Raw genomic sequence first — 21459 nt, 5'->3', positions numbered from 1 at the left:
GCCTTGATGATTTTTGTGTGAAGTGTTTTAGGACGAAACAAATTTTTTTCTTGAATACACCCGTGGTGTGTTAAATTCTCTCCGCGGGTGATGAACCTCTCTGGAAAGTCAAAGAAAAAAAAACTATTGAACCCGCGGTATTGTTTAGCTACCTGCGTTCATCAACCTCCTTGGAAACATAGCGGAAGAAAAGAAAAAAAAAACGGGGGATAAACCCGCGGTGCACATTACTCTGCCTGCGATCCACCCCGTCTTTAATAACATGTTAACAAACCTGAACCCCCCCCCCCCCGCACACGCGCGTCCCCCTTCCCTTTTATTGTGTTTTTTCTTTTTCTTTCTTTCTTTTATTTGGTTATTTTGTAATCTTATTTTTGTAATATTCTTATTTTGTTATTATTCTTATTATTTTTCTATTAACAATATTTCTATTATATATAATTTATTTAATATTTATATATTGTTATAATTACTAATAACATAGTAATAATATTATTTTTATTTGTAAATATTGTTATAATTACTACTTATGTACATATTATTATTATATTATTATTATTATATTATTATTATTATTAGTAGTAGTAGTAGTAGTATTACTACTACTACTACTATATTTTTTTAATTTAATTTTTTAATTAATTAATTATTTGATTTTTTTACTTATTTATTTATGTAAAATATATAATACTTTACATATACTAATATTGTTGTAATATTTATTTTATATTGTTTATATTATGTATTATATTGTATATTTTAACAGTGAGGGTGTCATGCGGGGGTGTGGCTCTCCAGTTTCCTAATGACCCGCCGTTACAGACTATTCTTTGCATCTTTCCAGCTCCATCACAACAATCACGCGGATTTTTGTTCCGACTTGCTGCTTTCGCGTCCTAGACCTTGATCCAAGGGGAGTTTTCTTTCTTTTTAGTCTAGAATTTTATTTTGTTCTTTTTGTATTTTGTTAGTTAGTTCTTTGTTAGTTAGTTCATTGAGGACAATGAACCACTTAAGTGTGGGGATGAGTTCTCAATGTTAAAAGTTCAAAAAATATAAATTCAAAAAATTCAAAAAAAATTAATCTTGTATATTGCCTAGTCTCGTAGTGTGTCAACAAGGATAAGTACACATCTTGTGAGATTTTTTTGCATGATTAGTTGATATGTCTTATCTTTATAAAATCATTTGTTGCATGATGATTATTTGTATGTGCTTGCGAAAATTCTAAACTTGAGATGCGTCTTTGTCAATTTTAGTAAGTACTGAAGCATGCTTTCACCTTGTGAGATCTTGAGCCGAACTTGTGATTAATACATTTTATATCAATCAAATTTTTATTGTTGTGTGTTGTTCATCATTGAGTATGTGCTCTAGAACTTGTTTTGAACCTTGTTGAGACTACATGATATGTGTATGCATGAAAATGATAAAGGCACTAGGATGAACCTTATTTACCTAAACAGTATCCATAAATTATATCCTTAGTTAACCCGTTTGAGCTTTTTATCCGTTCTTTTGATATATCACCTATCTAAATGCTTGAATCTAATTGATCTTTCGTGTCTTGATTTACTAGTAGAGCATTTTAATTCATTTGAGGGTAAGTGATACATAGTGTGGAGATTTCTTTGTTGAAGTGTGAATAATTTGGTGGGTATCAACTTGAAAAAAATAAGAAAAACAAAGAAGAAGAAAAAAAGAGTTAAGTACTCCTTTGAGATCATTGGGTGGCAAGTGTAATATCATATGAAAGGGAGGATCCATGTGCATGTGCTCGTATTAAGTACATTGTACTAGAAATTATGAGGGATTAATTTAATACCTCTTATTTTTCTTGGTGACTTTTCATTGTCCTTGGTTACTGGAGAATTACTTAACTTTGAAAAAAATGAAAAGGGGGAAGATAAAAAAAAGTAGAGTTTGTGTTCATTGGTTTGTACAATATGAAGTGGGAAAGTACATGGTTATATGTGCTTAGACTTATTGATTGTAAGAGTTCGCTCAGCTTTTGCATGATATGATTTCATATTGAGTGCTTAATTAAAAATGATCATTATGCTCTATTAGTTTGTCAAGTTACCCACTTGTGAGCCTTTTTCTTGATATCCTTCCCTTCGCATTAGCCACATTACAACATTTGACAAAGACCTTTTGATTTGTGCATGCATATATTCGAAGTAGTGAAGATTTGGTGGACAACCAAGCTTATGGTAGCACGTAACTTCATTGATTGAACTTGAGCAAATACACTTAACCTTGCGTGACTTAAGAGTTATGCGAGCTTTCATATTCATAGCATGTTACTTACTAAAGGCGACTTTGATGACTGTTTCATGTTATTTTTATTTATTTAGACAATGTGTGTGTACTTGGATTGTTGTGTACAAATGATGTACGAATTAGAAAGACTGTCAAAATTGTGTAATTGTGTTTTACATGTGTGGAGTACTATGATATGTTGCATGCTTGAGACTTAAGAGTTATGTGAGCTTTCATATTCATAGCATGTTACTTACTAAAGGCGACTTTGATGACTGTTTCATGTTATTTTTATTTATTTAGACAATGTGTGTGTACTTGGATTGTTGTGTACAAATGATGTACGAATTAGAAAGACTGTCAAAATTGTGTAATTGTGTTTTACATGTGTGGAAGTACTATGATATGTTGCATGCTTGAGACTTGGCAGAAAAGAAAAATGAATTTTGTAGGTAAATTCACTATAAACCTTCACGAGACAACACTCGTCCTACTAAGGCTACTTAGGGGTTTAACGGCTTGTTGCATATGCCCAATGCAATCATGTCATCTACGAAAATGGTGTTATTTAGTTAGGACTTAGTTTTTATTTTATTTATTTGCTCAAGGACGTGCAAATGCTTAGTGTGGGGATGTTTGATAGAATATATTTTTATGTATATTTTAGATGATTTTATTCCTATATTAATTATATTTTACATTGATTTGGATATTTATTTAATAGATTTTAATGTTTAATTGTAGGAAATAAAGAATCCTTGACTTGGAAGGATTTGGAGCAAAAATACCTATTTTGGAGTGAAAATAGAAGAAAATTCGTATTATTTGGCTATACGAACTGCAAATACTGTTTAGGCTATATCTACAGATCCATAAATCCATTTTTGATGATCTTACGGTCCACGCGAAGCTTGCAAGATTTCCATTAATTCAAAGATGGGCCCAAAAGCAAATTCTTACCGAAAGAGCCCAGAAATTGGGGAGCAAAAACAGCTACGAATTTATATTAAATTCCTACCCTATTATAAAATTCTTTTTGTATTATTATTGCAACATTGAAAATACTGTTAATATTAGAAAGAGGATCAGATATTATTATCAGGGGTGGTTTTTAGTTTTATTATTAGTTTTTATCATCAGCTTGGAGAGAAAAATAGATACATACATTTTACACATAGCTAGGGTTTTGGCTTCTTCATCTCTTCTATTGTATGCACTTGGATTTAACTTGGATCGATTGTTCCTCCTTTATAAAAAGTTAAGGTATTTTTATCTCTTCTTATTTATTAGCATATATCTCCTATGACTTTCATCATTGTTCTTGTTGTTTTTATTGCTAATATGAGTGAGTAGTCTTATTCTAGGGCTTAAGGGAAGCCATGATTGCACCATGATAATTCTTTGATTTGTTAGTAGTTTAATGGGTAAAGAGTGATTCTAATTGATATGCTTTATTGTTTAATCTATGTAATTGGCCAATATCGTAGATTAATTGTATACAAATAGGAGTAATAGATCAAAAGATTTTACTCACTAGAGGCACACATACGATTAGCAGAACTGAGGATTAGTGCGAGAGCATAATTGGATTTCTGAAGGTGTTAATGCTTGAGAGAGATTAACCATTACTTTTATTACTCGACCCAATAAATTATTATATTTTTGTGAATGTTTTGGTGTAAGCATGGTGAACCTATATTGCCCTGGACTTTATTTATTTGATTTTAATCACATTAAATTTGCATTACTTAGTTAGCTAGAAATTAACAACACTCGATTCAATCCAGAAACAACTTGTAGTAGTTGAATTAAAATCCTTGAAACAGTCTCCTTGTGGATACGACCCATACTTGCCTGTATATGCTAACAACAGACACCGTGCACTTGCGGTATTATAATTTTACACATCACATAACACTAAAAATGATTCTTTCTTTTTTAGGAATAATGCTTCTATTGTAGATAGAATTAGTTTTATATTCTAAAACGAATCACTGAGTTCTGTAAACTATAATTGAATCAAAATCCAAAAACACATAAATATACTTCTATACTTCTAATATAGAACCACAAGACTAAACATATATCTTGTTTTAAGAATAATGCTTCTCCTATATATTTTTAAAAAAATCACAAATTTATACTCTAGAATTATTAGCATCACATGGTTCCATTGTATTAAACTCAGGATTTCCAATCGACTAAATCACGGAGCAAGCAACAGATACATACTATGTATAATTAGGTTTTTTTAATCTACAATAGAATCCATATTTACAACAACATATACACATTATTATAAGTCAGATCTAGTTCACATATGTAAAATAGTCATTTGATGCTATTGTAGAAGATATATAAAATTACAGAAAATTAAAAACACTAAAAACACATTAATATGCTTGTACGGAGAATCAAAATTAAAAATACAAATACAATATCTGTTCCTTTGTAGAATCAATATTTCCGTGTAGAAAAATAGGACAAAAATTGACTTTCATCTGTGGAAGCAATAAAACAAGCACAAACACAAATCAACAACTATAAAAAGCTACAAACAAATTACATTATACTGTAGAAAGTTAAAAAATAGTATAGAACATTTAAAAAACTGCATATTGGATTAAACTTCATTTAAGATGATTTTTTTCTTTGAATCAACCTGAAAAAAGAAATTACAGAGTAGAAATAAATTAAGAATCTAAAATCATCATTTTTGAAGCTCGAATCATCAATTATAAAGCTCAAATCGTCGATTTCTTACTATTTTTCTTCGATCACTCGTGTTTTTCTTTCTCTCGCTTTCTTCCTCTTAATATTACAATGGCTGTGTGTGTAGTTTGTGAGTAAATGTCTGTACAGTTACAAGATGTGGTGGATGTAATTTGATTTAATCTAAATTAGGCTTAAAGTTTTATTCAATTACAAAAATGCCACAGGGTTTTTTGTTTAATCCTGGAAGTTTAAAAAATGAATGGTAGAGATGATGGTTCTCTCTAGTTCTCCATATAAAAAGTTCTCTATTGATTGGAACTATATATATACCGGCCTAAAACTCGTGCTATGCACGGATTGTTTTTTAATATTATATAATTTTTAGAATTTAATTTGAAGTAAAAATTTCAAGGTTTAAAATTTATTTTTTTTGAAATTTTATTAATATGATTTGATAATAATTATAAATACACATAGGTGTATAAGATAGTGATATTTCAGTTTTAAAAAATAATGTAATGATTAAAATTTATAATTTTATTTATATTTATATGCATTTTTATAAAAGATAATTACATTTTTTTAATTAAAGGATAAATTTTAACTAAGATCAACAGTGTATGAATTATCTTTAGTCTATTAATCAATCAAGTTCAGCTAACTATATTCATATTTATGTTTGTTTAATTTGTTTAAACCCGGATCAATAGTAAAATTTTAGGAAAATTGACAAATATACCAATTTTGATGTATTTATTTGCAACTCTACTACCTTATTAAAAGTCTTGCAAATTTTTAAAATACACACAATTAAATTGCAAAAATACAATCCCTCTACTCTTATTATCATCCTCATCCTATCTCACCTCATCTTCCTCCACCACATCCTCCCTCCACCACCACCACCCCCAAACCCCCCTAACCCCCCTTCTCCGCCGCCTCCTCCGCCACTTCCACCCCCAAATCCACCGCCTCTACTGTTAACATATATAATTATATTATATTATTGGATAGTTTCATTATTATAATAGTTTTCTTTTTAGGATATTTTCCTTTATTATGTATGGTTGTTGGCTATATAAGCCCCTCTTCTATTTTAATCAAGAACAAGTCATATTATAATAAAATCCTAATTTTCTCTCTTCTCTTTCTTCTATATACTTTATCATGGTATCAAGAGTTATGATTCGATCCGGGATAGGTTGATAATGAATTATATCAGGTTGGGTTTCGCATGTTAGATTTAAAACATGTGTTCTAATTATTATTTATTCTCATCTTCTTCTTATTCAAATCGGTTATTTTCTTTTTTTCTTGGATGATTTTGAGTTTTAATAATGACTATTTTTTTCATCTTCGATTTGGTTGGATTTCTCGTGGGTCATACAACTTTTCTGCTAGTTTTGGTTAAGACTCTCGTATAATTTTTCTGCTGATTTTGGTTGGAACTCTAATACACACTCTCGGTCTCGCTTTGATGATATTGGATCCTTGATAATATTATTTTTTTCTTCTTTCACTCTCATCTTCCTTTCTTTTTCTCGTGTTGATGATGGGGTAGCCCTAGGCACATCTGTATACTTCTCCGCTTTTTTTATTTTATTTTATCTGGTGCTCTAGGCACATTGGCCCTTCGCGGCATTGGTGTAGGTTATTTGGTGCTCTAGGCACATTGGTTTAGTATATTTGGTGCTCTAGGCACATTGGCCCTGCAATGGATTGTTTAGTTTATTTGGTGTTATAGGCACATTGGCCCTTGTTTAGTTTATTTGGTACTCTAGGCACATTGGCCCGTCACGGGGATTGGTTTAGTTTATTTGGTGCTCTAGGCACATGAATTTTATTCGATTTGGATTCAATTTGAATTGGGATACAGTTTGGTTGAGGATTGGATACAGTTTGGTTGAGGATTGGATACAGTTTGTTGACTTAGATTCAGTTATTTGGAGTTTGTATTAGGCTGATTATGGAGTTTGGTTTTTTATTAGGATTCAGTTTCGCATACAGTTTTGGTATTATTTTTTATGGTTGCAGATTTGTTATTTTGGTGATTTGATTGCTTTGTTTTCTCTTGGGTTGCTGCGTCTTTGGACGATTTCTCTTTTTTTGTTGCATTCTCTTTTGTTGTTGCGTCTTTGGATTTGTTTGGAAGTTTTTTGGTTTGTTTGGATTCTCTTAAATTTGGTGTTGCAGTTTTGGATTTGTTTGGTTACGTGGCTCCGTCTCTTGGTTGGCAAACTCCCGATTCAACATCGTGAGTTTGAGGGGGGATGTTAACATATATAATTATATTATATTATTGGATAGTTTCATTATTATAATAGTTTCCTTGTTAGGATATTTTCTTTTATTATGTAGGGTTGTTGGCTATATAAGCCCCTCTTCTATTGTAATCAATAACAAGTCTTATTATAATAAAATCTTATTTTTCTCTCTTCTCTTCATACTTTATCACCACATCCGCCGCCTCCATCCCCGAATCCACCACCTACACCCCCCAATCCACCACCTCCGTTACCTTCACCATCTTCGCCCTCGAATCCACCTCCTCCACCACCTCCACCCTCAATCCACCACCTCTTTTCTTCGGCCAGGGCCGCGACGGGTGGCGTAATGGTTGTTGTTGTTGTTGTAATGTTGTTGCTTTTTTGTATGTTTTAATTGTGTACAATTGTCACTATAGTTCTGATGATTCTTGACATTCTGTGATTTTTTCGGGTTCAGTTTTTTTGTTTGGAGGCGTTTGTTTTAATTCACTGAATTTTCTAATTTTTCTAGCCAGACACTGTGTTACTCATGACATTAAACCCTTCTTGTTGATTTCATGTTTGAATTTGTGATATTAGTATCGGCCCCGTAGGTGCACTCATTTGCAACCACTTGCAACTTATTTTTTCAACAGATTTTTTCAAATTTGCATTTGTGGTTGCATATATGTTTGCTATCAGTTGCAGATATGGTTGCAAATGCAACCTCCGTATTTTTGCAAATATTTTTTGAAAGGTAGTATTTTTGTAATTGGTTTAAAAAAATGACAGTATTTTTACAAAAAAATTGTAAAACTTGAATATTTATGAAAAAAACCCAAAATTTTATGTATCAATTTACTTAAACACTGATTAATGATAAAGTTTTATGTATCAATAGTTAAAATTTATGTTAACCCGAACTAAAGTACATATTATTTTATTTTAGCTGTTCTAAATATTTTCTTATTTTATTTTTGATTTATCATGAATCATTTGTATAATTTTTTTAGCCTAATTGAATAGTACAAATTGATTATTGTTCTATTTTTAAATATTCATTATTCGACAGCTATGTTGTTTAAAATTAATGGGAGGCACGGAGCACCATGTGAAATTATAGGAAAAGAGTCTAAATTCCATTCGTCAAAATAATAAAACATGTTCCTCTAACTAAATAATAAATTGTTATAAAAAATACTATTTTTTACAAATTTTTTTACGATTTTATCTTTTGAAGATATTTGCAAAAGTACGGTACAATTAAAATTAATCAGATATACAACTAGTTGTATCTAGTTTTTTAATTATATTGGAGGTTCATGTTGTTTCCATTAGAGATTACATTTAGTTTAGTTGATGGAGTTGCCCAAAACCGTCCAAAGTTACATCTAGTTGCAGGCAGAAAAGCTGCATTTTCGTAAATAACTTTGGAAATATCATAATTTTGCAAATAAAATTTGCTACTGAATATAGAATATTAGAATGTATTATGGTAGTGATGATCACAATTCTCACAACTGTTTACTGTACTTAAGTTTAATTTTAGATGTTGGGTGTAGTTTACTCAAGCTGATAAATTATTTTCTTAGATAATTTATACTTTTTAGAATAAAGAAACTGGTTTCATTTAAGTAATTAGAAAAGTTAGGCTCCAAGACTTGAGGACCTAACTTAACTTTCTCCAGAGTGCTATACATTGGCAGCTTCCTGGAAATCACACAAGTCGCTATAAGTTTTTCATTCTTTAATTCTTGATCTAGATTTTAATGTTACCAGTGGCTATAAGTTTCTCATTCTTTAATTCTTAATCTAGATTTTAATGTTCTAGTCAATACCTCCAATAGACAAGTATAACTTAGTATATGTTTCTTGTAATTCAAGGTTTGCAGATGAAATGGATGGCTGTAATTGGAGGAGTGTTTTGTTAAATATCAGAGACTCTTTCAACCATGACAGCAACCTGTACTACAATTCACTTCTAGCCTACTATATGTCTACCCCCTCCCAAAAAATGGAACACAATATTCTTTGTTACGCCAAATTATTTGACTGTGATGGGGTTCTTCAGATTATACCTCTGCTCTTTGCTGATCAATAGTATTATTATCTTCGACTTCGTCTCAGCCCAAACTGATATAACTTCTGCAGACTCGAATAACCAAATTGTCATTGATATTGGTTTAATTCTTGATTTTGGTTCATCTACTGGTATCATTGCCAACTCTTGCATATCCATGGCATTCTCCGATTTCTACACTACATATCCTCATTATTCTACGAGGTTGGCTTTACACCATAAAAATTCCAATGATGTTCCTTCTGCAGCTTCATCAGGTGATCCGAGTCGTTGATTAATTTTTAAGTAGCTAGCTGGTTATTTTTCTGATTGTTTATCTCACTTGTTTTCATTAATGCAGCTTCGGAGTTGGTTTATGAGGAACAAGTGGATGCAATAATTGGGCCACAAACCTCCAACCAAGCTAGATTGGTCGCTGGAATTGGAGGGAAATCTCACGTGCCAATCATCTCATTTTCTGAGACAAGTTCATCCCTTTGGCCTTCACCAACTCCTTATTTCATTCCAACTGCAGTGCCGGATTCCTTTGAACTAGAAGGCATCGCTTTCCTTGTCAAGGAACTTGGATGGCATGACCTTGTAGTAATTTATGAAGAGGACATGGAAGAACAGTTTGGCAACGGTTTCATCCCTTCTCTTACCCATACATTTAAGCAAGCAAGTGTTCAGATTTCATATGTGAGTGCAATCTCAATTTCTTCCAGTGCATCACACATCAAGAAAGAGATGCGCCACTTGAGGAGCATGCAAACTCGGGTATTTCTTGTTCACGTGACTTGTCATGACCTCACTTCTCGCCTATTTTCTCTTGCACAAGAGGTAGGAATGATGAGCAAAGGAACTGCATGGATCATCACCGATGCTTTATCCAATTCAATAGGCTCCTTGGATGCTACAACTGTTGAGTCAATGGAAGGTGTTTTAGGCATGAGGCCTTACATACCCAAATCCAAAAACCTGGAAAACTTCAAAATCAGATGGGATAAAAATAAACAAAATTATAGTGAAAAAGTTGATGGCGACTTTATTACATGTTTGCGGGCATACGACATAGTTTGGGCATTAGCCACGGCAGCAGAGAAGATCCAGTTCCAACAAGTGAAGAGGAGCAATGAAAAATTAAATACACCAAACCCTGCTATCACACAGTTCAGAATCTCAGAAACAGGCACAAGACTTGTTGAAGAAATCTTGAAAACAAGGTTTATAGGATTAAGCGGAGAATTTAAGTTGAAGCACGGGAAATTAGAGGCTCCAGCTTTTGAAATAATCAACATAATTGGAAACGGTGACAGAACTGTTGGATACTGGACACCAAGAAGAGGCTTCAGCCGAAAAATATCTAGTGCAGCTGAGGAAGAAGATCATGGAGCTGTAGTTTATCCAAATTATGACAGGAATGTTCTCAAACCAATCATCTGGCCCGGAGATTCCACACAAAAGCCCAGGGGATGGGACATACCCGGAATGGACCTGAAGCTAAGAGTAGGTGTTCCCAATAAAACAGATCTGATGACATTTTTAAATGCAGTAGAAGAAAATATAATGCTACTTGTATTTTGCAAAAATGGCTCTGAATTCATTATCATCCAAGGTTGAAGCTGAATTTTTTTTCCTTTGGTAAATGACAGAGGCGGCTCTGAGGGAACATATGCTCACAGATTGGATCAACATCATCAAGGCAAGGCTTAAAATAACTAATTATATCTACTACACCGTTGGATTCGTGTTGGGTAAGTACCCTTCTTCATCATCAGTTTATCATACATCTTCCTGATCTCATGCATGCATTGACCTTCTATAACGTACATAAAAATGACTGATTGCTGTTCAGATTCTTCTTATTTATAAATCTTGAAGCATTTTCAACAGGTCTCCTCTCCCATCAACAGCAAGAAGGAACATTTGGAATAGAGATCGTCCAAATAGACGAATCCACCAAAATTACCGATACTGATCATTGGTGAATTGGGGATTATGGATAATCAAATTCGCGGATACATCTACATAAGCAACTGTTGGGTACTTGTTTATTGGATACATAAATGAGATGCATGCTATGTTCATCATTTGCCTCCAAATTTAGGTACCCGGGTTGTCTGAATTATTTACAACCTAATATTCATGTATAGCCACTTCACTTCGATTATAGTTTTATTTTGGATCTTCTCTGCGAAGCTCATACATGTTGCGCCCTCCATTTTGGGCTCCATTAAATCAAACTGTAATCTGCATACTTTTACTTCGGAACCAAAATCCAAATCAAAGATGTTACACGTAAAACCAAAAACTTCCCACCACTAAAAACACATTTCCAATATATAAAAAATCCCCTCAAATAAATCAAGTTACATAAATATGTTCATGTACATCACAGAATCTAAACACGCATCACCCTACTACATTAATCTTACTTCTAGAAATTTAGGTTATAAATAATGAATTTCAGAAAAAACACTTTCACTTAACGCCTGCTAATTTACCAGTGTCTCTCTGATTAAGCAATTCTTTGTACATAAATCAATCAGCTTTTGTTAAATTAATAGGATAAATGATAATTATTCCCCGTCAATCACAGTTGATTGTAATGGCACTCGCTTAATCTCCACTACAGTTGTGGAATTCTTGCTTATAGGTTGTTTCCACGGCTCCCCATCAATTTGCATAAAACCTTCTTTCCACTCTCCACCTCTAAATTCAAACCGAATTGCTGCAGCCTGGGGATAACTCAGTCGTAATTGGAATATATTAGCAAACGTTAATACAGAACAATTTTAAGTTATGAACTTCAAGAATAAAGCAAGATTTATTTCTCAATATGTTTTGGATCTACATCCTTGGTGAATTCTTATCACAAGAAATATGCTCTAAATCACCTGTGCAAGGTGTTTGGCTGAAATGATTTCAACCAAGACAAAAGATGCATGCCATCCTTGTTTGAGGCCAAAAATTTCTAGCAAACCATCATCAGGACAGGCCTCAACAAAACCTCTCTGAAATAACAATGAATTTTATAAGACAGATATATATACACATCACAAATAAACATTGAAAGCCATTTAAGTGACTGCATGATTAAGTTTCTATGCAATAAGATCACATCCCAACAAAAAACACCTGAATAAAGATGAATGTGACAAATGAGTGATGGACAAGTGTTTACGACTTTTACGAGCAATAGATAAATGGGTTATGAAAAGCTACTTAACCATATAGTGATGTTAGTTCTCAAAAATCCGAGGAAAAAAATAAAATAAGTCAAGGTATAATTCGTCTTTTTGTACATCTTCCTTTCCATTTCCCTTCTGCGTCGATGCAAGGGAAGTATAGGGTCAAAATAAATTACAATTTACAAAGCACGTCAATAAATGGAGGAGCTCCAAGTGAATCCATCATGTAAACCCTTGCCAATTAACTACTGGGTTACTCCTAAAAACTTCTTCATAACCAAATACCAATTTCATTGCTGCTGTAAAGCTTGCTAGACAGGCTAGGGACATGTTTGTCTATCATCAATAACTTGTTCAAAACTTCATCTGGTAATTTTCATATTATCAACTCTTAAACAACCAAGAGAAACTTCAATTTTTAAGTTACATGGTGGAAAGAGTTCACAGACAGTATTGGCCGGGGAAAAGAATACCTACTTTCAAATATACTCAAAGATGATAACTATGCCTACCTTTTCCATATACTCTGGCTTCAGATTACCCCAGGGATGTCTTCCCCCTGCATAATTACGTAGATTTAAAGCAACCACGGATCTAACACTGCAAAAGAACAACCAGCCAATAAATTTAGAATCACTCCAGCAGAACTATATGATTTTATAGATACCTGTTGTATATGAGAAGATGAAACAGAATATAGAACTTCAATGAATACACAGATTGCACATACAAGTGCTGAAACAGATCTACAATGCTTAGCATAGTGGATATCCATCGTCCTTAGTTACCGGAGGTCGAGGGATAGAGCCATAGTGGAGGCAAATGTGTGTGCAAGTATTTAAATTTCTTGTGATTAACCTTATTTAAAAATAGAGCAAAATACACTTTGTGTACTTACACTAAGGCTGTCAGACCACTTGAGATACTCACATTCAAAAATTGTCACTTGAAATACCTACCCTCCAAAAAACTTGCAAAGTATCCTTTTCCGTCAAATCAGTGTAACACCGTCAGTGGAGTCAGGGGCATTTCAGTCTTTTCATGGGTTATGAGTTTTACCCATGAAAAGACTGAAATGCCCCTGACTCCAGTGACGGTGTTACACGGATTTGACGGAAAAGGGTACTTTGCAAGTTTTTTGAAGGGTGGGTATTTCAATTGACAGTTTTTGAATGTGAGTATCCCAAATGGTCTAACAGCCTAAGAGTAAGTACATAAAGTGTACTTTGCTCTCAAAAATAAAAAAAGAACAAGCAGAAGAAGAAGTGCTGAAACAGAGGATAGCAGCAGTATGTAACTTTCAAGGAAAAAAATAAGTCTGAAATTTTTATCAACCTGGAAGGGATAGAAATCTGCTCCCATTCTGAGCAGTTGGCCCGTTTAATGTGCATCCTTAAAATATTATTTAGTCCCCTGTATCCATAAAGTTGTCATTAAAAATAGGTTATAGATACTTTCTGGAGTACATATATAAGAAACTCTACCTTCTAGGTTTGGTAAAAAGTGGCATCATCCAAATTTAATTAGATAGAAGTCACATAAAGTACAATATCATTAGGTTGCTTGATCGGTAAAAGTGAATCTGTGGTAAGCTTAGAGATTGAAGATAAAATTTGTTAATTCAACAATCAGGTATAGAGTTTTTGAGGTGTATGTATATATAAAGGGGAGCAAACAATGGAAATCATGTTGGGCAGGAAGTAAAATAAAAAACATCTGTGTGTGCATCCCACATAAAGAATATCTAAAAATCAAACTGAAATATATCCATGCAACGCTAACTTGGGTATAGTATAATGAAGAGAAACAAAAGCTATGATCTATAGCATTAGGCAAGTCAAAGGACCCGCTTATTAATGCGTGTAGCACAATGTACAGTGTTAGTGCCATATTATGGCGATTAGGTAAAATTTTAATAGTTACATGGTAGAATCTCATAGGCAGGACCGATCTATAGGGCTTGCCCCTTTTAATACCTAAGCACTTCACTGAAATTTATATATTTTAATAATAATTAATAAGTATTCTCTTTAATATTTTAACCTTTGTCTCCATACTTGAGTCAAAATTACTGTAGTTGCCACTCTACTAGTACAACCTAGTAGAAGAACAAAAATGTAAAAAACAACAGCCAAAATCTAAGAGAAACGAAACAAATTAACGGATCACCATGTGTTGTGCTACTACTGAAAATAAAATATATCGAATAGAAGCTTTAAGTGCTATTGCTGCAAAGAATAAGAAGTGAAGAAAAAAAATTACTCGTGTTAAGGAACACGTTTTGGTGTAATATTCAGTAATGGACACATTAATCATTACAGAAAGGTCAATTACTGCAAAAGAAACAATTCCTAAAGATGTTGATGCAACCAGGACGGATGCACAGTATGAACAATTATGAAAGAAATGAGTATATTCAATTTATATTGATAATTTACAGTAGAAAATATTTTATTTAGATAAATGATTCTACATGTTTTTTTGCCCTAACTAGTCAAAAAAAATCCTAAATACATTCCTTCTTATAAGTGATAAATTATACTCGTCGTAGCCAACTCAATGCATTGCGCAACTTTTCTCTTATACCACCCTTTCAAAGAAGCACAGGTATCCTTGTGTGCACACAAACAAAATTTTATTTTACTAGGCAGATGTTTTTATAAAAGGGTGTGTTCCATTTTTGGTATCACATAATTACGAACTTTTGTTAATAATACAAAGATATAACTGTTCAACGACCTACAAAAGTCTTTGTGGAAAGAAAGATTGCTGATAACAAAGCTGAGGCTACCAGAAACTAAACCTATAAAAATCATCAGAGAAAGAGAATAATTACCTTAGACTAGGATCTGATGTACAAGGCGTGAAAAACCACCCCTGTGTGCAACTGTATCCTGAGTATATCAACTGCAAGGATGAAAGGTTGCTATATGTATAAACCACTTCTGTGATCAACTATTTGTACTAGACAAGAGAGGAGTCAAAACCTTATTTGAAACTGGACCCTGTGCAAGGTAAGGTTTTTCATTGCGCAAATGATGGAACCCATAAGCAACTCGGGCATCCATTCCTGTAGTTTAACAAAAAGAAAAGAAAGATTTAGCACAAAGGACTTGAAATCATCAGAGATCAGATGAATATATAAATTAAACAAGCTTGTAGCCAACAACTACTTTCTCTGACAAATATTGATTTTCTGCCTCCCATTTCCAGTATTTTGATTTGCATGGAAGATTGTTTCTGGAGCTACAGTTTTTGAGTAGAAAAACTGCCAAGCTTCATAAGGTATTTACACTGGAATCTAGAGGATTTGAGTCATATTGATTTACCTGTTTATATTTAAGCTACATGCATCTAGATATTTCATATATTAACCATGTAAAAATAATAGTAAAAAAGTATGAGAATTTGGAGACACTGGATGCAACAACTGGTAAAACTGGTAAAGGTAGGGCATTGCAAGGATGGAAATTCCTTCCCTACATTTTTGCCAAGTTTATGACATAGGACTATAGGAGTCAGATGGAAAGGAGTATCTTCAATTTAAGGTAAATTATCAGTTTGACGATATTCGACATTCAAGTTTCACTGGATCCAAGACCAATAGGATTAGTCAAGCTAAAGTTGTTGTGCATGTTCGGTCCAAAAGACTAGCTTACAAGAAAATTTTATGGACTCACCAAGATCCCTGACTATAAGGATGGGTAGTTCAATATTTATATCATCTGATCTCCAACAAATAATTATTCTTCAAGATGCCAAAAGTGATAAAACAAAATCCAGTAAAAACTTCAAAATATTACTAGGACACTGATAATATAATTATTTATATATCTCCATCAGTTTATTAATAGTATGTTTTGATTAAATTAAAGCAAAAATAAAAAATTGCATGGTGCATACCTACGCTAAAATAGTTATAAAAGACTCCTTCGTAGCATGAACGTTTCAGAGGCAAGTCCTCCCCAACTTCTAGTTCCTGCAAGATCCCCATTGTGTTTGAACAAATTTAAAATACAGATGAACTTGATGTCGTGCTTCATTCAAATTTAGTATAATACATGTCATGCAAATGCATCTGAAAAATTAATTACAAACTGACATGTTCTTTGAAATTGCATTATCAGACAAGAAAATCAAAATATTTAGCACATTTCAGCACTTAGCAGTAACATGTTTTACCAAATAAACAGAATTACATTGATGTTGTGTTCATTTGATGAACTAAGAAGCAATATCTGCACTTATAACTGATAAGGCTTGTTTAGTCATATAATTTACTTTTAATGTCTAATTATAGCTAATATAAATATAATTATGTGTATACTGTATCCAGAGTGTCACTTTTTCATCGCAAAATACATATTCATTTAAGTGATCTTGAAGAAACAGACTTCAGTTTGTGCCTGTGTGTAATATATAAATGGTAACAATTTAATGGGTAGTTAGTATGAGAATGCATGTCTGCATGTCCGATATTTGGATGGTGACAATTTATTCATGGAGGAGAAAGGTAATATCACTAAATATTTGGATGGTGACCATTTATTCATTGAGGAGCAAGGTAATATTGCCATGATAATTAAGGTAATGAAAAGTCAGGAAAAGTTGAATATTAACTAGTCACGCAAATAAATACGAATTACAATCACAACCTGACCATGAGAAAACTCTTCCAGTTGCTGGCGTTTCAAACAGTAGGAAACATCCAGCTCCTCTCCAGCTGGCATCAATATTCGAATATTCCAACTGCATATATACAAAAGTGATATTTCAAAATAATTGTTGAATGATGACATATTATCGATTTCTTATGCAATTTGGACATCTGATACCAACAGGCTTTGATTTCAGATAACTGAAGCACATACATTAAACAAGCTATAATTGAATCCAATGAGCAAGACATATTAAATGGAACCAATAAGTATAACAGCATAAAAAAAGATGATAAAACAGAAATTCTTGGAACACTGCCTATAGAGGGTGTGTACGTTTGTCACAGCTAATATGTTGTAGTGGTATAAGAGAACTTTATGCTTAGTAGTTAGTCCAGATATTGTGTTTTCTGTTGGGGTCAACTTTACTGAGTTTTCTGAAGATTCCTGAAAAGAATTGGCATTTTAATGAGATTACAAATAATATAGTACAAGGTTGAACATCTGTGCATCCTTGCTATTCCTAATTTGCCTTATATAAGTAAATAATAAGCAATTTTATTTTCCTAATCAATTTTCTATGTTCAAATTTTGAATAAACTATTTAATGCATGAAATTAGTTTATGCAATTGTTTCTGGATTCGCCTAGAAACAGCTTAGCAACCATTTGATACATGAAAGCAAAATTGTTAATACTTATGTTCATTCCTAAAGGGGGCAGCGAAGCATACTGTTCTCCCGAATCTCTAGTGTTGAGATTTAAATATTAATTACCATTATCTAAAAAATGTCTTACCGAACCGGTTGTGTACAAAAAGATATTATTTATTATAAAAGATGTTCTGGAAAGTATTAAACTATAAAAAATAGGTCCTGATGTGGGCATCTTTAAATTAGTCCACATGGAAATCTAAATAAGTTATCCAGAAAAAAAAACTCTGAATCCCAGTTTGTCACACCATTTTCCTGATGTGTTAACTCATCTATATTGATTAGAGAAAGCTAAATCCCTGTTTTTTTTAAGTGAGCTAAATCCCTCTTTGTGAAAACAAGTTCTACATCTGTAATAGAATCCAGAATAGACTTTACAGTAAATCGAATGATTACATCTACTAATTAAAAATTATAATTCAAACAAAAGCTTGCATCTGTAGATTTCTATCAGATGAGTTCAAGGAGCAAATATTTTCTGGTGCAATAATATATTGATTCATTAATATGTCCAACCAATGCAAGGAAGAAATTTGAAACGGTGGTTTGACAAAGGGAGTCATATATGACGAACTACTAACCTATCGAGCCGACGTATTTGACCATTGGTAGCCCTGTCAAGAGTTCTTTTAATGGCAGACTTCCAGTTATAGGGAAATGAACCACCCTATAAAGTCGAAGTATATCTCAGTAAAAATCATGAAATCTGACGAAGTTGAGATGTGAAAGTCCTACCCAACCAAAAGTCCTAGACAAGTCATTTCCTGTACCAAGAGGAATAATTCCTGTTGGTGGAACTGGTTCTCTCCCTTGTTTGTAAAGCTCCCCGAGACAGCCCAGGACCCAGCCCACAGAACCATCACCCCCAGCAACCTGTCAATGGTTAGCAAGTTAATTTTGGTGCTAGAATTATTGAAATTTTTTAGAAATAATTAGCCAGTATAACTTATATCAACTTTAAAATAAGTTCCCAATACGTGAACTTTTACTATTGAAATGAGGATCTTATCCGGTGAACTTTAAAAACAATACTTTACATACCACAATTCTCAATTTTTCACGAGTCTCTTTTGCACAAGTATCCCCAAGACTAGCAAACTTCTCCAGGCAACCCAACCCATACTGTATAAATTTATCAGGCTTCACATCAGAAATATCGAAAACCTGGAAGCCAAAAAATATTATAATATCAGGAACTTTACTAGTGAATAAAAATCAAACAAAGATTAGTTATCTTCATATCTTGTCATCACAATATGGAGTTCAAATAACCAAAAATCCGATAATAGCAACGCAAACATGGATGAAAAATAGCAAGATGCTATAATTGGTGTTAAATAAAGAACCAAGTACAGATGTTGCTATAATTGTCACATAGGCACACGAGTGGAAAATTGGAGGAAAATGTAAAATTAAAGCAATACTAAAAAAAATAACTGTGCAGTTAGAGGTTAGATAGTTGAAACATAGCTAAATTTAGATCCATTTGGTGTCGTTTTAGAACTACTCATGGGACTACAAGTTCTATCATGACATTACAATTCACTTCTTGATTTTATAACATAGCAATAGCTATATGTTTGTTAGCACTAGAATTGGACATGCTTCAAAAAGTCCGGGTAACTGATCACTTGAATTTACTGCAAGCCCTATTTCTGTTGTAGCTCTTACCTGACTAGCTGAATGCTGCAGATATGTATTTTGGGTAACTACCGACTTCTGGATTTGCATTTACTTCATGGCAGCAACGCATAACAGCAAATCCAGCTACTTGTGCAATGAATAGTTACTAGGCAAGTTCTTTAAGTATGATTCAAGTATAAAACATATATTTCTTCAAAAAAATCATCCATGATTAACAAACTTCTGTAGCTTATATAAGCATCACAACTCTGAGATCAAACTGACAAAACTTCTCTAACCCCTGTATCCTGCTATTATATATCTTAAATCACACTTGTTTCGAAACAATCAAACCATCAGCCTAGAAATTTGAGATGTTGGAAAAGCTTTGATATTTTATAAGCACATAAATCTAGTTAAAATTATTTCAAGGTTCAGTAAGAAGGCGTCCTCTTTTTAGCAGAAGAAAGATATGATAACATAAAACAAATATAAAAGCTGAAGGATGCTCTCTTATATGCCATGAAGTTCAATTAGTATAAACTGAAGACTGAAATGCAGATTAAATACAAAATGTATTTAAGAGGTGTACTTGATTATTCCAAAAGAAAACGAAGACATTTACAGCCTGTTAGGATTGTGGAAACAGGGAGCGAAGCAAATTGGGCTAAACGAAGGAGTTTCCCTTCCATCTCATCTCCCTTGGCAGCTCTTTTCAATATGATGTGGCCTAACTTTAGGACATGCTAAGTTCATAAGTTATTTTTCATCGTATTGATTGGCATCATATTATATAATCAAGTTTTAAGCAGATTATAATGGAAGCCAGTAAAAATGTTCCTGTCAGTAGGTTCCTAACCAGTACATGATTTGTGTTGCAAGACAAAAGCATTGGGTAACAGTAGATTCCGATATCAGATTCATAACACATTGCTAGGAATATTTTTTTGGCAAGTTTAGATCTATAAGTAAAATATGTATCACATTTCCTATGATTCATTCTCTCTCTTTATTGTTTTAAAACTTGGAACCCCCACATAAAACAAACATAAGAAAACATTTCAACAAAATAAACCACCTATCATAGCTTAGACTCCAGCATAAATCTAACAAACCCCATTTGAAATATTAGTACTAATTGAATCTCAAGTCATTTGAAATCATGGTTCCGCCACTAATCACAGTACTCATATATATATATATATATATAGAAAAAAAAACTAGACACAAAAAAAAGGGAAAATAGACCTGTTCTTGAGTGATCAAGTCCTGAAGCCTGTGTTTAAGCTGAGGACCTAAACGTCCCCCACTGTTGGAATTAATAAACACAACAAGCGGAGATTGAGGCGCTTGTTGTACAGCAGCGTTGTTGTCAAAAAGAGACACAGCCGCATCTATATTTTCTTTGTCACAGGCGTAACGAATAGCTAAACGTAAATACTCGGGCATACTAATCCTCCTCCTGAGTTGTTCTTTCGGAATCTGAGCTCCTGCAAGTGTGCAAGCCTTGAATGAATCAATCAAAGATGACCGTACAGCCACCCTGTTGGGCGAATCCATAGCTCTCTAAACACCGGTATTCAATAAAATAAATATGCCGAATGCGGCAATCTGGGATAATAAGGTATTAATTTAAAGAGGATTGCTTATGTTTGTGTATGGTTGGCAGACATTAAAATATTATTATGTGTACAAAAAGAAACAAATGGGGGGGGGGGGTTTGGAATACTTGTACTTGTGACGTTGTCTGTGTGTCTTATGTAATGCTCCTAGTATTATTATTACTACATTATTACACGGTTGGTGTTGTAATAGAACAGTGAAACACATTGGTTAACATCCAGTAAATCTAGCTTCATGTATCTCCTGCTACCTGTTACTATACGGACCACTTTGTGTTGACCGCGTTTTCTTATTCTTTACAGCCGTCAGTAGTTTGGCGTGTGCGCCACTTGTTTACGTGCTTTGATATGTTAAAAAGAGTCATTTTTAC

General features: G+C 33.2%; 2 protein-coding genes across 5 annotated transcripts; one reads left to right on the top strand and one right to left on the bottom strand.

Moving 5' to 3' along the window:
- The first annotated feature begins 9087 nt into the window (after positions 1–9087).
- LOC141713217 (glutamate receptor 2.2-like) lies at positions 9088–11515 on the top strand. 4 transcript variants are annotated; one of them, XM_074516530.1, is made up of 4 exons: positions 9088–9560; positions 9644–10792; positions 10935–11036; positions 11196–11515. In XM_074516530.1, the coding sequence occupies exons 1-4, from the start codon at positions 9281–9283 to the stop codon at positions 11258–11260; spliced, it is 1596 nt and encodes a 531-aa protein (XP_074372631.1). In that variant the 5' UTR covers positions 9088–9280; the 3' UTR covers positions 11261–11515. The 4 variants fall into 4 exon arrangements, 2 of the variants coding, with proteins under 2 accessions (XP_074372631.1, XP_074372630.1); XM_074516529.1 differs by having other exon boundaries at positions 9090–9560; positions 11176–11504; XR_012571893.1 differs by having other exon boundaries at positions 9092–9560; positions 9644–10788; positions 11176–11495.
- Positions 11516–11682: 167 nt separating this feature from the next.
- Positions 11683–21178, bottom strand: LOC141713218 (diacylglycerol kinase 7-like). The gene is made up of 12 exons (XM_074516531.1): positions 20715–21178; positions 18885–19007; positions 18579–18716; positions 18425–18510; positions 17129–17222; positions 16377–16452; positions 15461–15543; positions 15310–15380; positions 13809–13886; positions 12986–13073; positions 12180–12296; positions 11683–12020 (listed from the first exon to the last, which is right to left on the bottom strand). The coding sequence occupies exons 1-12, from the start codon at positions 21024–21026 to the stop codon at positions 11862–11864; spliced, it is 1425 nt and encodes a 474-aa protein (XP_074372632.1). The 5' UTR covers positions 21027–21178; the 3' UTR covers positions 11683–11861.
- Positions 21179–21459: the final 281 nt, after the last annotated feature.

This window comes from Apium graveolens, chromosome 3, assembly GCF_009905375.1.
Source record: "Apium graveolens cultivar Ventura chromosome 3, ASM990537v1, whole genome shotgun sequence".
Classification (NCBI taxonomy): Eukaryota; Viridiplantae; Streptophyta; class Magnoliopsida; order Apiales; family Apiaceae; genus Apium; species Apium graveolens.
The sequence above is the reverse complement of the archived record's forward strand: the minus strand, read 5'-3'. Positions and strand labels throughout refer to the sequence as shown.